Source organism: Botryllus schlosseri, chromosome 7, assembly GCF_051294905.1.
Source record: "Botryllus schlosseri isolate E-star chromosome 7, Bs_hap1, whole genome shotgun sequence".
In the NCBI taxonomy this organism is placed as follows: domain Eukaryota; kingdom Metazoa; phylum Chordata; class Ascidiacea; order Stolidobranchia; family Styelidae; genus Botryllus; species Botryllus schlosseri.
In genome coordinates, this window is record NC_137242.1 from 16,740,136 (window position 1) to 16,754,874 (window position 14,739).

Here is a 14,739-nt window from a genome sequence, read left to right on the forward strand (position 1 = left end):
ACATTTAGTAGACCAGGGGTCTCAAACACACGGCCCGAGAGAACACTTTGTGCGACCCGCTCCTGAATTTTGGATTTTCAACATATATTTTTTAGATTTGAAAACTTGAAATTAACACAGACATGCTTCAAAAACCAGAAAACTACTCAAACTTCATACTCACATCATTTACAATCGCTATCATGCGGTCGAAGATCTGGTATTACGTCACATTGCCTATTCATGACCCGTAGGTGATTCGTGACTGAAAATTGTCACTCAGAAATGTAGATATTGGTGCGACCTTATACGACGACGCGACTTTTCGTAGAACTACTGGAACTCGGAATGACTCGGTGATAAAATGAAAATCACTCCACCTGACTCGAGCCAAACATTAAAACAGAGAAGGATTTGAGATTCGGAACGCCGTGCACTGATAAAAATATTCTACGTCGAATTACTGGTCTGCGCCCTAAACGAAAATGGTGTTTTGACAATTTACACCCCAGCAGAGCCATCACATCTATCAGGTACTAAATTTGCCATTTACACCCATGCTACTGGGTGTGAAGAAGTCAAATACACCCATGCCATAAACAACACACCCTAACCATTAACATTTGGCGTGAATTATCAGTGAATACGATTTTTTTTCAGCAAATGAGGTTTGGGATTCAATTTGCACTGGCCGTCTTCTTAGTGTTTACTATCTTTCTGATTTTACATCGGCTATATTGCATCGAAGCTACAGAAGATCGCAGAAACATCGCTGCTCGTTTGCTAACTTAGTCGCAAGGAAGCGTGAAAACTCTTGTCGGATCCAAGAGTCAAAACATCGACCTACGCCGAGAGAACCTTTTCGTCTTAGGGCGCCATTTTGTGGAACAATCTACGATTCCTATCAACTATCTGTCTCGCTGTTTTCAAACGCAAAATCAAGACCGTTTTATTCACACGAGTGTTCGAACTGCAGCAGTGGTCATTCCGCCCTACAATTATGCACTCCGTCTTTTATACATCTTGTTTACTTTTATATTTTATTGCCTTTCATGTACAACGCCCTGGTGCAGTAATGATATATTGTTATATTCGACGCTCTATAAATTATTATACTAAATTATTGTTATTTACATTCGCAATTCGTAATGCATGAAGTATAACGCATAAATTACAGAATTCTTCGTCTATTATAAAAGATATCCATTTTTTGTAACTCCTAATTATCAAATGGAAATTTAAACGACGAAACGTATTGTTTAAGTGGCAAGTATCCAGAATTACAGCCATAAGCACAGTATTTTTTCACCATTATCGATTATTTTGCCTTAAGCCAAACCTAAGTCGCCAAGTTTATAACCAGTCAAAATTCGCTTTAAGGACGCCGCATGCTACGAATTCTTCACCGAGAGTGGTATGCGTGCATAATACGCAACATAAAGAAATTTGAGCCACTGCATACCGGTAACTGCTACAAGCAGGTCAAAACGACTGCTAAACATATTGTCACAACAATTAAAATATAGTCCTCCAATCGGAAAACAGATTGGCCAATCCTATGCACTGTAAATCGTATTCGTACACATCTCATTTAATTTGAAATTGACACTGTAACCATTTTTTTGTATGTGTCCGTGATTCTGAAGTTTATGCTATTTTGTTGCCTGTTTTGTTATTTTGCGATGATGAATAAAAATCTCTCTCTCTCTCTCTCTCTCCCTGTATTCTAGTGGTCGGGAACCTTTTTTGTCCGAAGAGCCATATTGGCCCTGTTTTTTCCATCTCAGCTCCCAAAGAGGCATACATGCCAATCACCTGTAACGTCACAATTGAAAATTCATGACGTCATGGTATCACCAATTCGAACTCACTACATGGGATTCCTCGTGTGCGCCATATTTTCTCTCTAAAATCTGCTATTTATTATGAGGAAATAAAGGTCGAAACGAGAGGTATAGAACAGACGGGCCAAGCTTCACCCTTAATAACGCAATTTGTAAGTAGCTTGGAGTTCATTATAATTGATATTAATTAGGGTTACCATACGTCCTCTTTTAAGAGGATTTGTCCTCTTTTTTGACTTTTTTGAAAGTGTCCTCGGAGGACGCCCTTTTCTCCTCTTTATTGGGGATCTTGGTCAAATTTACGGCCAAATTCGAGTGAGATGCTGTATATCAGCACCGAAGTAGTACTTCGGGAGCTCAGCCGGAAAGTTGACCATTTTTTTCTTTCTTTTTTTTTAGTCAACCGACCACGAAGTGGGAAAAATTTACCATTTTAAGCGGTTTTGCAAGTTTAAAAATTTTGAAAAAGTGTCCTCTTTTTAGATTTCCCAAATATGGTAAACCTATATTAATCGAATGTGACTGTCACACTGATTACGGAAATCTAAATACTTATCGAGTTCTCAAAGTATTCGGTGGAAACATAACGTTGCGATACGCGTCTACATTTTATTACCGGTACTATACAGAACTATACTTACCGATCAAGAACGTGGATAGCCATGACATTGTTTGTAATTCGAGTTTGAAATTGTCACACTCACAACAGTTCATTTCGCGACGTAGATCAGGAAGACAACGCGTATTTGAAAACTGCGTTTTGAAATTGGCGGCGTCGTGTCTGCTATATGCTTTTTGATTATTCAACGTATCGTACAATTCAAGATTTCGAGTCGAGTACTTAGAATTCGCGAGTGATGTTGGCCGCCGGCGTGACAGTAACTTAAATTTGATGATTTTGAAGAGGGGATCCGAGCCCCTAAACCTGAAGACGACATTGTCTTTACCTCTTAAAGACATGTTTATACTGCCACAATAATAATCCTTTTGGCCGTGCACGAAAATTTTCTAACAAGTCGCTGCAATATTGATCAATTCAATACAAAAATAAATATTGGGCAAAGAGCCATATATACCCAAAAGAGCCATATATGGCTCGCGAGCCATAGGTTCCCGACCACTGCTGTAGTCTGTAAAGTTATAACCTAATAGGTGATGTGTAAAGTGTTTGCAATTAGCAATGTGAAGGTCCCTGAGGTCATAGGATAAGTGTTCAAAAAATACCTTTCACGATGGGTTGCGTTCAGTGAAGCTAGAACCGTTCAGCGGTTCGCGCCATTTGTAATTTCCACTGTATCCCATGCACTCTTGACGGTTCGATGCGGAATTTCAGTAAATATCAAATGTTACATAAGGAATTATCTTTGATTGTAATTATGCAGAGTTTAGACTGCTAGAGATATATCTACTGCGCATATATGCAGGTCTTATTCTTCTGAATAGGAAATATCAATATGCTGTCGAACCGATGTCATAGACAGTGAGACCGAATCATGAGGTTAGGCCAGTGTCTCTCCCCTTTTTGACCTCGCGGCACCGTCTGAAAGATAAAATAGATCGTTGCACCCTAACAATTCGAGTAGCATGAGGGCAAGGTATTGAAAGCTGGTGACTAAAAATAACGTAAACAGCCTCTGTCCCCAGATTCTTATGTTGGTGACTGAAAAAAGTGATAAGTTTATGTCAAGCGTCAATATCACGGCGTCATTACCGGTGATGACCTTTATTTAGTCATAAGTTTTCTAAATGCTACTCAGCATTTTGATGTCCGTATAGTTCTTGGTATACGGCAACCAGCTTCGCCTTATTGTCTTGCGGTACCTCTAAGCTGCTGTTCAATCGACACCCCGATAAGAACCATGCACTGGAATAGGCATTGTGATTATTGATGGCAGACGTCTTAATTGCATCACGGACTTTATCCTGTAGTGGTCGGGAACCAATGGCTCGCGAGACATATATGGCTCCTTTGGGTATAAGATATGGCTCTTTGACATATTTTTAATTTTATACCTAATTTTATCGATATTGCAGCAACTTGTTAGTAAATTTTCTTAACGGCCTGAATAACTATTCTCGTGGCGGCATAAACATGTATTTGAGAGGTCAAGGCTATCGCTATCCACGTCCAAATTGATAAGTAGCTTTCTAGCACTGCTGTTAAAATGTAGGCGTGTAGTGCAGCGTTTATGTTACCACCGAATTTAGAAGTCGATCAAAATTTATTTTCGGAATCAGTGCTATAGCTATATTAGATTAATATCAGTTATTATAAATTCTGAGCAATTTACGATGACTTGCGTTATCACAGGATGATTAGTAGCCTATTACTAGTTTTTACAGAGAAAATATGGCACCCAAAACGAATCCCATGCAGTGAGTTCGAATTGGTACTATCATGACGTGACGAATTTCCAATTGTGACGTAACAATTGATTGACATATGGCTCTTTGGGAGTTGAAATGGAAAATATAGGGCTGACATGGCTCTTCAGACGAAGAAGTTTTCTTGCTGCAAACGAATAGCCTGTCCCAGCTGTCTCTTGAGATGTACCTCCGAACGGTAGGTCCAAAGATCGATGTAACAGTTCCTCGTGAGCATTCTTCACAATGCCATACCCTGTATATATGGCATGCTATGTCAAGTCTTTTCCAAGCAGGGTGAGCTCATTATTTAGTAAACTGGCCGTTGAATGCATCTGAGAATGATATTTTTACGTTTTTGTGATCGTCCCGTTCGGAAACTAAGTTGGAGTGAATGGGTGATAGGAATCACTGATTTGAAATCAAATTGAGTAGCACTTTTATGTTATCAGATTCTAATGCGCCGTTTAGAATCGAATAATACTGTATTCCAGCATTCGAAAATCCATCTCAAACAGCATCCCTTCATTAACCTCCTATACGGCAGGCCGTCATTGGACTACGCCATTTGACTATACTGCAAATACTCCCATGTGCTGGATTCAATTTCGCAGCAAGTCACAAATCACTTATTCTTCACTTATATCAGGACCTCGCCACGTTGTGGGAGTTGTCTGGCTGCTCACAGATACCCTCGTGAATTGTCTGATGTGAAAGTCTGCGCGATGTGCTTTGCGCGAAACTCGAATTCCACGCTGGAATGCGGCCATTCTTTTTACGATAACTGTAATTACGGGGCAGATGATAATGTCAGGTAAAGGACAGATGGCTAAAAGAAATTTAACATAGATTCACAGAATAAAATATTGGCAGTGGTGCTGCACTCCATCAAATTTGAATTTTAATATGCTACCATCTGATAGGCTTACGTCATGCTTCAATATATTAAGATAATAAACTCGTTTATCTGAAGCACATCGAGATGATTGTTTTTAGTTGAATTACTGCTTCGTGGATCATATTAAAATTCAGCTATGATATGATATCCGTGCAGACTTTGAATGACTATCAAAGAAATTTGACAACCTACCATCTTTTACTTGAATTAGATACCCATACATTTTTAGTTGTATTATATAATACGTGTTGTGGTGTTTTTCATATTTGATAGCATTGCTGCTGATGCATGGCTATATTGTATTTTGTGGGGATGGTGTGAACGTGAGGTTCACGTTCGCGTTCTGTGTGTGAACCTCAGAAATTTCGAGATCCACGTTCACAAAAGAACCTTGGAGGGTTTTGAACTGTGAACCTTTTTTCATATATTACAATTTTAACTTCATTATAACATTTTTGATTAAAATTTATTGTATTTCAACTGCGGGCCGCTCTATATGCATGGCGCTGGCAGCATAAAACAATCAACACTGAGCGAGCATGTTACTTGACAATCTCAACAATTTTACTTGCTCTGTTACAAAAATTTGCTCGAAATACCCAGCTTTCCGTTTGTGAGTACTTAGTGACTCTCTGCTATGAGCTAGGCCCGCAATGACACAACATCAAGAGCAAAATAAACTACATGTAGTCAGCAAATGCTGCTTATTCAACCAATCAATGGAATTGATATCGTTGTCTGATGTAGAAAATCTAGCAGGGGTACCGGGTCAATCTTGACTTCGTATGTTTATTGTATCATAAAATCAAAATCCGTGCGATTGGGTAGTTGGCTACTGCTGTATAACTTGTTAATGGGGCAATATCGGTAGCAATTATAGAAATCCGTTTTACACTCTGCTCCATATTAACGTCGCAATACTCAGACGCAGCATGCATTGTCCGGTCGGGCCTAGTCCATTAAGGTGTAAGTAGTGATGGTGTGAACCTCATGACGTCATATTGCTAATTCTAACCATACATTTCAGTGCAGTTTGTTTGTTTATTTTGTGGTATTCATGGTGTTTGTCGACTAATATGGTCATTTACACCAGGCCGATATTCTTGTAAGACACCGCTTACGCGGATGAGGTGGCGAGGAGGAGCCTAGATAAACTTCCAACACTTAGGTAGTGACAGTGCCGTGATAGCCTATGTTAATGTATACGATACCTAGCGATGACTGGGGTAACATAATGCCACAATGCTGAAGTACATATTGACGTTTTAAATGTCGCCACATGTATCCACTGGGCAGTCAAATGATATAAAAATCCCATGAAATCAATATCTTCTGACGCTTTGCCAACAATTTCGACGAGCACTAGTAGTGGAGAAAAGAGCGCGATGCCCGCATACGGTCTTTTAACTTAAAGAAACCAACTTCTCCAATATAAAAAAGAAACAAAGGATAACGGACTTACGCATTTTGCAGAAATGCAGTGGGTAGTTCCCCGCGTGACGGATTGCAGCAAGCGATCTGATCGATATGTGGCTGTCTGAGTTGCGGTTGAAATGAGTTTGGTGTAATATTTCTGACGTAATTTTCGAGGCTGCTGCGTGACTCGCTATTTATGAGTGAATTGGTAACTGGTTCTGTCTGTTGATTTCAAAACGCGGGTTACCTATCGTGTTGCGATTTCCGGAATTGAGTACGGTAGCTATCTGCGTGTCAAAACTCGTTTGCGGTGAATATAGTTTTATTATTAAGCGAATAATATCAAGGTTATTGTATTCTTTGCTGTAATTTTCCACGTATGATCATCGAATCTTTCTGGATCTCTATGGTGTGTACTCCGACGAAACGGAAAAGTTCTCCCGGGATGACTCGGCGTCGGCTGATCTATCATGTCGATCAATGATTTCCGGTTCAATTGAGTACGGGTGCCATCTGCGTATAATGAAAAGTCGTTTGTGTTGAGTAAAGTTTTATTATTAGGCGAGTTTTCTCAAGGTTATTGTAATCTTTGCTGTAATTTTCCGCGTATGACGATCGAATCTTTCTGGGTCTCTATGGTGTGTAACCCGACGAAACGGAAAAGATCGCCTGGCGTGACTCGGCGTGTAATGGCGGGTTTGATTGACTGATGGGTATATGATGACAACTTATGCTATGTTTCAAGCGTATGGTCAAGATCACACGAATCGATGTAAAGTCCCGCTTGGTTGAATTGTCGTTCTTCGATGGGAGTGGGGGACAGTTGGCTGTTTTTAAGGGCTACATTCAAAACTACTACCGTAACCCGCTGTCAGTCAGGCGCAGAGACGCGCGGATGCAAAGATTTGGTATTATGAAACCATCCTGCTCCTGTTGATATTTTAAAACTCAACTGGCGTATGATTTCTCTTGGATCTCTCGATCAATGATTTCCGGTTCAATCGAGTGTGACTGCAAGCTATCTCTGTGGTGCACGGGTTATGAAATCAAACTAGTTTGTGTCATTGAGTCCGTGGTATACCACATTGATATGATTGTAAGCAGACAGTTTTGAATAACCATATGGGGTTCGATTGCTGCTACTTGCTAGCTGCCATGTTCAAACGGTTGTTGACGACGTCCAAAGCTACTTGCCGCAGATCAGGACAGTAGATGGCGTATGTGCCAGCAGCGAGCCTCGTATACGGTACAAACGAACGTCAATTTGGATGGAAAAGCAACGCATTGGATCATCTTACCTGGATTATTTTTGGATTTACGTTTATCCGGACCCGGATTTGTGGATTTTACATGCTACTCGCCAAATAATTTCGCTGGCAAATGATGTCCACTGTCCGCGTTTATCCGGACCCGGATTTGTGGAATTTACATGCTACTCGCCAAATAATTTTGCTGGTAAGTGATGCCCATGAATCAATCAGCCGTGATCGATCAAGCGTGATACGATGATGTCAGTCGGGGTTCAAAATACTCGTTATAAAGTAATCAGTTTTCTTCTGACTCGTGACTCTTGCATCGATGTGGTTCCTGTATCGAGAACTACGATACTCGATTCTATTGTACGCCGACGAATCGGGGCTCGTATACTGTACAAATGAGCGTGAATTCGGATGGGAGTACAGCGCATTGGAGGATTTTTACTGGATTACTTTTGGATTTACCTGTATCCGGACTCGAATTTTTCGATTTTACGTGCTAGTCGCGAAATAATTTCACTGGCAAGTGATGTCCATGAATCAGCCGTGATAGATCTAGCGTGATGCGATGATGTTAGTCGGAGCTCGAAATACTCATTTGGATTAATTGCGTCAACGTAGTCATTTTCTTCTGACTCGTGACTCTTCCGTCGATATGGTTCCTATGTCGAGAACTACGATACTAGATTCCATTGTACGCTGACGTATCGGGCAAGTTCGCCCCGTTTCGTAGGATACTGGTGGAATGACTTAATTTCGCTGAAGACGAGTTTGGGGATATTTGGCGTTATATTTGAGTGATCAAAAACTTATCTCTCGGCAAGTAGACGTACTTGCTGAGTGATTCTAGCCTGCGACCCAAATTCCCATTATCCCTATCCACAATCGCTTGTGAAGTGGTGTAATGAATCGGTGATCCGAATCCAGTCCGGAATTGCTCCTGTTCCTGGGCCTGATCGTAATCACCTTCGCTCAGATGTGATCAACCTGTTGGCTGATATAGGCCTACAATCTTGTCATCGTTGCATGTTAAGTTGACGAATTAATACTTGAGCATAATGAGCAATCTGTAAGATATACATCTCAGTAGTACCGTGTTTTCTGTTTCACGGTCATACAAATCGGGTGCAGCTCAGATTAGCAAGAAATTGAGCAGTTTCATTTTCCTGGTACTGCGCTGAAACGCGATAACCACTGGTCAGGCGTAATCATCTGCCATCTACGAAGGATGTTTCATTTTGGTATGGCTGTATATCAATTGTGCATATAAACTTGTATTTCGGCAATCGATGAAGAAAATACGTGACCCGTTTGTTAAATGTGTATGTTGTATGTTTTAGGAACACAAGAAGTGAAGTATATCAACAGTTTGATGTTAAAGAAAATATTATCCATGACGCAGCGTGAATAATGATTTTACCCGCTGCCTGTCGAAATAACGTAGTGCTCGATTCCGCAGCTGCAACACCAATGGGTTGCCGGTTCGAGTCCGACTGAGTTCGACCGCAGAATTCTTATCCAAGTGTTGGAGGTTTATCTAGGCTCCTATTTTTCATATAATCCGTGTAAGCAATGCCTTCTAGAAGCCCTGAAGTGGGCAGTGTTCAAGTCGGTATAGCTACGGGACACAAATGACGAAAATCATCCTGGTGTAAATGACCGAATTCGTAGTCTACAAGCACCACGAATATCACAAACAACGAAACAAACTCTACCCGCCAGGATATCAACTCCAGCAGGACATATTTTCAATATATTGAGATATGTAAATTTCATTCTTAATGTTTTCAATCTTGCAAGCGAACCATGTATTAGGGCAGTAATAATACAAGAATTGTCGTTATCGGCTAACGCTCTCAAGGGCGATTTGGAGTATGGAAATCTAAATATTGATTACGACGGTGCGATCTTGGACGATTCGCCGCGGTAAACGGTCCTTGATATCAGGAAACAATCAGGCGCAGTCTGAAAATATAGTCGAACATTCGTACCCTGCTACAATACCAAGCACAAAGCGTTATTGGAAGAAAAAAAAATGCGATGAAGCGGCGATCGATATGCATCGTACAAAGACGTAGTAGTAGTCACGCACAAACAAACACACACACACACACACACACACATACTAGAATACTAGTCAGATTATAGGACCACGAACTAACATATCGATCCAGTTTTCCGTCCCATGCCACCTCATTTTGTCTCTTTCCTTTCATATTCTCTGCTTTAGTTTTCATTCGGTGTGCATTCCTCTTCTTTACTTCACCTATGCCAAGGTGGGTGTGCGATTTCAAAGACTACTCCAAGCTCCAATTCGTTTCGACACCTTCCTGTCTTTCATTGTATCGCAGTTTTGTAGTGTTTTGAAACGATGAAAATATTAATAAACTAACACTGATACACTAAATTATCCCAAGAACAGCTGCAATACAGAAACGTTTGAGGTCTAAATATTTGCGATTTTTTTTATTGCGTGTGAAGATTTAAAAACGACTAGTAGAATAGGTAGGAGAAGACTGGAGGAGCAAGCTCTAGCACATAATAGACATTTCGTCCATCAGTATTGGTGTTTGTAAGGCAGGACTAGAATCTGTGTAAAATGAGGAAAATTACGATAATATGAATGCGAGGCATTCAATAGCACCCAAGCAGAGTTCTGAAAAACGTGAGTTGAACTGGATTGGATCCGAAAATGAACAATGCGCAGTGAGCACAATGACTCGGACTCGAGTCTCAACACAGTGATTCGGAGTTGAATATTCGAATCCTGAGTTGGACTCGGTGGTGAATGGAAAATGATTCGACTTGACTCGAGTCCTACTGAATGTTGGGATTAAGTCACCATCCTCGAGTCACGAGTAGGGCTAGGCACAATGATTCGTGTACCCGAATCTGAAACGAGTAATATATATATATAGATTCTAGTCGAGTAGTAAAAGACGATTTTTTTTCGAGTACTGAAAATATACGCTTCTATCGCCACTAAACGGCAATTTATCAACGAAAGTCATAGGTTCGATAGTAGTTTCAAGTGTGGAAGCTGTAAAACTTTGATTGGTCGTATCGCAGCATACGAAACCTACAGACTACAGTACAATGCTACGAAAGTTACTGAAAATAACAAATCGCTGGTATGCCAGCTAGTTTTATGGCTCTACAGCATCACCAGATTTTTATGACTCTATATGGCGGGTGTTTTCAACCCGGATCCAATCATCTGGATAGTAAGTAGTCTATACACAAGTAAGTAACTCCGTCGGTCGGAAGAAGTAGGCGTATCACGCGATATACTTTTTCGTATCATAGATAATGATATCATGCAAATTCTGCACGAGATGTGTCTTGGAAGTGGCACGTAAAACGTTGTTGTCCCCCACCAATATAGCTTCTCTAGATGAGATGTCTTATTCGTTTTGATATCTGCCCCGTTTGTGGAAATCTTCAGCGACTATTATTGTTCTGGGGATCATTTTCGTTGAGTATTAAAATATGGTCTCTCGCAGAGCGTGACGGTCAACAAATGTATGTCTCAAATATTCAGCGGAAACCGGGGTACATTATTGTTCGAGACTCCTATATATGACTTGGAATAAAGCACCGATGCCTTGTCATTCAGAGGCTGCTGTATCGAGAGCGTCCATGGCAGTTGATCGAATAACCATGTGAGAAGATGGTCAAATATGATTGTCTACCTATCTATTATGAATATTCTATTTCGGAGTGTTTCCTTGTATATCCCTGAGAGTGACGACATAGAGTCGACTATTACTGATCTCCCGATGTGAGAATACAACTCGTGAAAAGAAGCTTGTGATCTGTGATGGATTACAGAATATTCCGATGTCAACGCTGACGTTCTTGAAAATGGTGTGATTCGTTATAGTTCTGATCTTGTGTGACTACCCCAAACAGTAGATTATCGACTATAAAACGTTTGTGTAGCTATAATTCGTATCCAAGTTGTTGAACTAAGACATATGACGGTAGAATCGAATGTCATACATAAAAACTTATTCAAATACCTACTAAGAGTGAACATTACAACGTTGAGTCACTTGAAAAGTTGTCGTGGTAGCAGAATATTGTTTGTGAATCGATATGGTTAGTAACAGTTGCATTGTTCGCACATTTAATGTTATTTATCGATATCGGATCGGCTTATGAAATATCAGTGTGAGAACCAAGTGCGTGCCAACTGCCCTTTGTCGATGGAAATAAACACCTGTCTCCCGTATTGCTGTCGGAAAACAATCTGTTTTCATCAAATACGCATATTTGCACGCCAAGTCCTGCTAATTTTGTTGCCCGTTCGTTTTTGTATTGACATTAAGTGTCTAGTATCGCTCCTTTGGCGATGGTAATTTGGCGGAAAAAGTCAGCACCTAAGATTAAAAAAATCAACCAGAGAACGAGCTGTTTCTCCGTGACCTTTCAATATTCACCTATGGTTTTGAATTCACAGCAAATGACATTATTGTTGACAATATGTGAATTGCTATCGAAGATTCGTAGTAATGGTTTTGCCTGTTTTTAGGATGATATATTTCTCAAACAGTTTCCCAAAATGAGAGACTGTTATGGAAAGACACTTCGATCCGGATCCGCCAGTACAGGGATGCGTATATATCGCGTCGGGTTCTCACCGCTCCGAATTATATAGACTCGCTACGTTCGCCAGGTTTTCGAGACTGTCGTACGCAAAGCGTGCAGATTTAGCATCTGACGGATATTACTGGCTAGGGTTCGAAGACAAAATTAAATGTTTCGGATGCAGTATTTCACTCGAAAAATTGGTTGAAAAGGATACGAATGTAAGTTGTCATGAAGCGAGTTGTGTTCGAGAAGTATTCAATATTCCCGTTGAAAGATCGAATTTCAGGAGTCTATTACGGGAGTTTAAGCTCCAAATCGAGACACCGCAAGTCAATAACAGCGACATAAAACTTGCGAATATCATTGACCGAGAACACGCGTGTTTGATTAAGAACCTCGACTTGAAAAGGGAATCGAAGCGACGCGAAACCTTCAAGAAATGGCCTAGCTATCCAATACCCCAGGCAGTAGGCGAGTTGGCGAAACAAGGGTTTTTCTATCTCGGTAACTTAGACAGAACGCAGTGCTTTAGCTGCTTCGGTGTTCTTCGCAATTGGAAACCCACAGACGACGTATCGGAAATACACCTTACACATTTTCCAAAATGTACTTTCGCACGTGGTAGCTTTTCAGGAAATATCGCACTAGCTGAGCAAGACCGCGGTAATTTGGATGACTTACTTCACGAGAAAATACGACGGCTCACTATCAATGTGAAAGAACCAGATGAGCCCTCCGAGGATGAAAAACACTATCTTGCTGAGCTATTCCCTTGCCTTAACCCCGCGAATCCTGTAATGTCGTCCTTGTCACGAAGAATAGCAACCTTCGACGAAGGTTGGGATCCCGCTAAAATCAATGCTAGCGTTGAGCAATTAGCAAATGCGGGGTTTTATTACATCGATTCGGACAAGACGAAATGTTTTTACTGCAATGGTGGACTTCGGTGGGACCGGACAGACGAGGTTTGGACGGAACATGCTAAATGGTTTCCGCAATGCGAGTACGTACTTCGTATGAAAGGTATCAAATTCGGGCGACGCATCGAAAACACATATCCAAATCTCAACCGTCCGATTATTAGAAACCCCATCACGAAGTTGGAGTTGACTAAACGACAAAATGTTCTGCGGAATCGTCAATCAAACGATGGATCACCGTTGGATTGCATCGAAAATGGGAGAGGCCGTGACGTGTAAACGATGTGAAATAAATATAAATGAATATGACTATAGCATGTGGACATCTTTGCATTGTTTCTAGACTTGTGGGACTGACGTAGAACGCAGTGGTGGCAGTCATGAAGTACTTCTATTTTTTTTCTCAGAATTGTGGTAGGTTTTACCTAATTACACTACATACTCAAGTGCCTTGTGTTGGAATACTTCTATTTCTATCAGTTGGATTAGACGGGACATTCTAACTGGTTGTAAAACTGATAGAAATAGAAGTATTCCAACACAAGGCACTTGAGTATGTAGTGTAATTAGGTAAAACCTACCACAATTCTGAGAAGAAAAAAAATAGAAGTACTTCATGACTGCCACCACTGCGTTCTACGTCAGTCCCACAAGTCTAAAAACAATGCAAAGATGTCCACATGCTATAGTCATATTCATTTATATTTATTTCACATCGTTTACACGTCACGGCCTCTCCCATTTTCGATGCAATCCAACGGTGATCCATCGTTTGATTGACGATTCCGCAGAACATTTTGTCGTTTAGTCAACTCCAACTTCGTGATGGGGTTTCTAATAATCGGACGGTTGAGATTTGGATATGTGTTTTCGATGCGTCGCCCGAATTCGATACCTTTCATACGAAGTACGTACTCGCATTGCGGAAACCATTTAGCATGTTCCGTCCAAACCTCGTCTGTCCGGTCCCACCGAAGTCCACCATTGCAGTAAAAACATTTCGTCTTGTCCGAATCGATGTAATAAAACCCCGCATTTGCTAATTGCTCAACGCTAGCATTGATTTTAGCGGGATCCCAACCTTCGTCGAAGGTTGCTATTCTTCGTGACAAGGACGACATTACAGGATTCGCGGGGTTAAGGCAAGGGAATAGCTCAGCAAGATAGTGTTTTTCATCCTCGGAGGGCTCATCTGGTTCTTTCACATTGATAGTGAGCCGTCGCATTTTCTCGTGAAGTAAGTCATCCAAATTACCGCGGTCTTGCTCAGCTAGTGCGATATTTCCTGAAAAGCTACCACATGCGAAAGTACATTTTGGAAAATGTGTAAGGTGTATTTCCGATACGTCGTCCATGGGTTTCCAATTGCGAAGAACACCGAAGCAGCTAAAGCACTGCGTTCTGTCTAAGTTACCGAGATAGAAAAACCCTCGTTTCGCCAACTCGCCTACTGCGTGGGGTATTGGATA

At 40.9% G+C, this 14,739-nt stretch overlaps 1 protein-coding gene and 1 long non-coding RNA gene across 2 annotated transcripts in view; one reads left to right on the forward strand and one right to left on the reverse strand.

Moving 5' to 3' along the window:
• The window catches only part of LOC145443001 (uncharacterized), a 297,994-nt gene that overhangs the window by 41,634 nt on the left and 241,621 nt on the right, over nt 1-14,739 (reverse strand). The gene's annotated exons all lie outside the window — the stretch shown is intronic.
• Nucleotides 6,456-13,758, forward strand: LOC145443226 (baculoviral IAP repeat-containing protein 3-like). The gene is made up of 2 exons (XM_080321210.1): nt 6,456-13,373; nt 13,435-13,758. Exons 1-2 carry the CDS (start codon nt 12,335-12,337, stop codon nt 13,458-13,460), a joined length of 1,065 nt encoding a protein of 354 aa, XP_080177336.1. The 5' UTR covers nt 6,456-12,334; the 3' UTR covers nt 13,461-13,758.

What these genes read in the sequence shown, in the direction of transcription:
- LOC145443226 (XM_080321210.1), top strand. Translation starts at nt 12,335, where the DNA reads ATGGAAAGACACTTCGATCCGGATCCGCCAGTACAGGGATGCGTATAT. An exon ending in GTACGTACTTCGTATGAAAG is followed by an intron (nt 13,374 to 13,434) that starts GTATCAAATTCG and finishes TCCGATTATTAG; the next exon opens with AAACCCCATCACGAAGTTGG.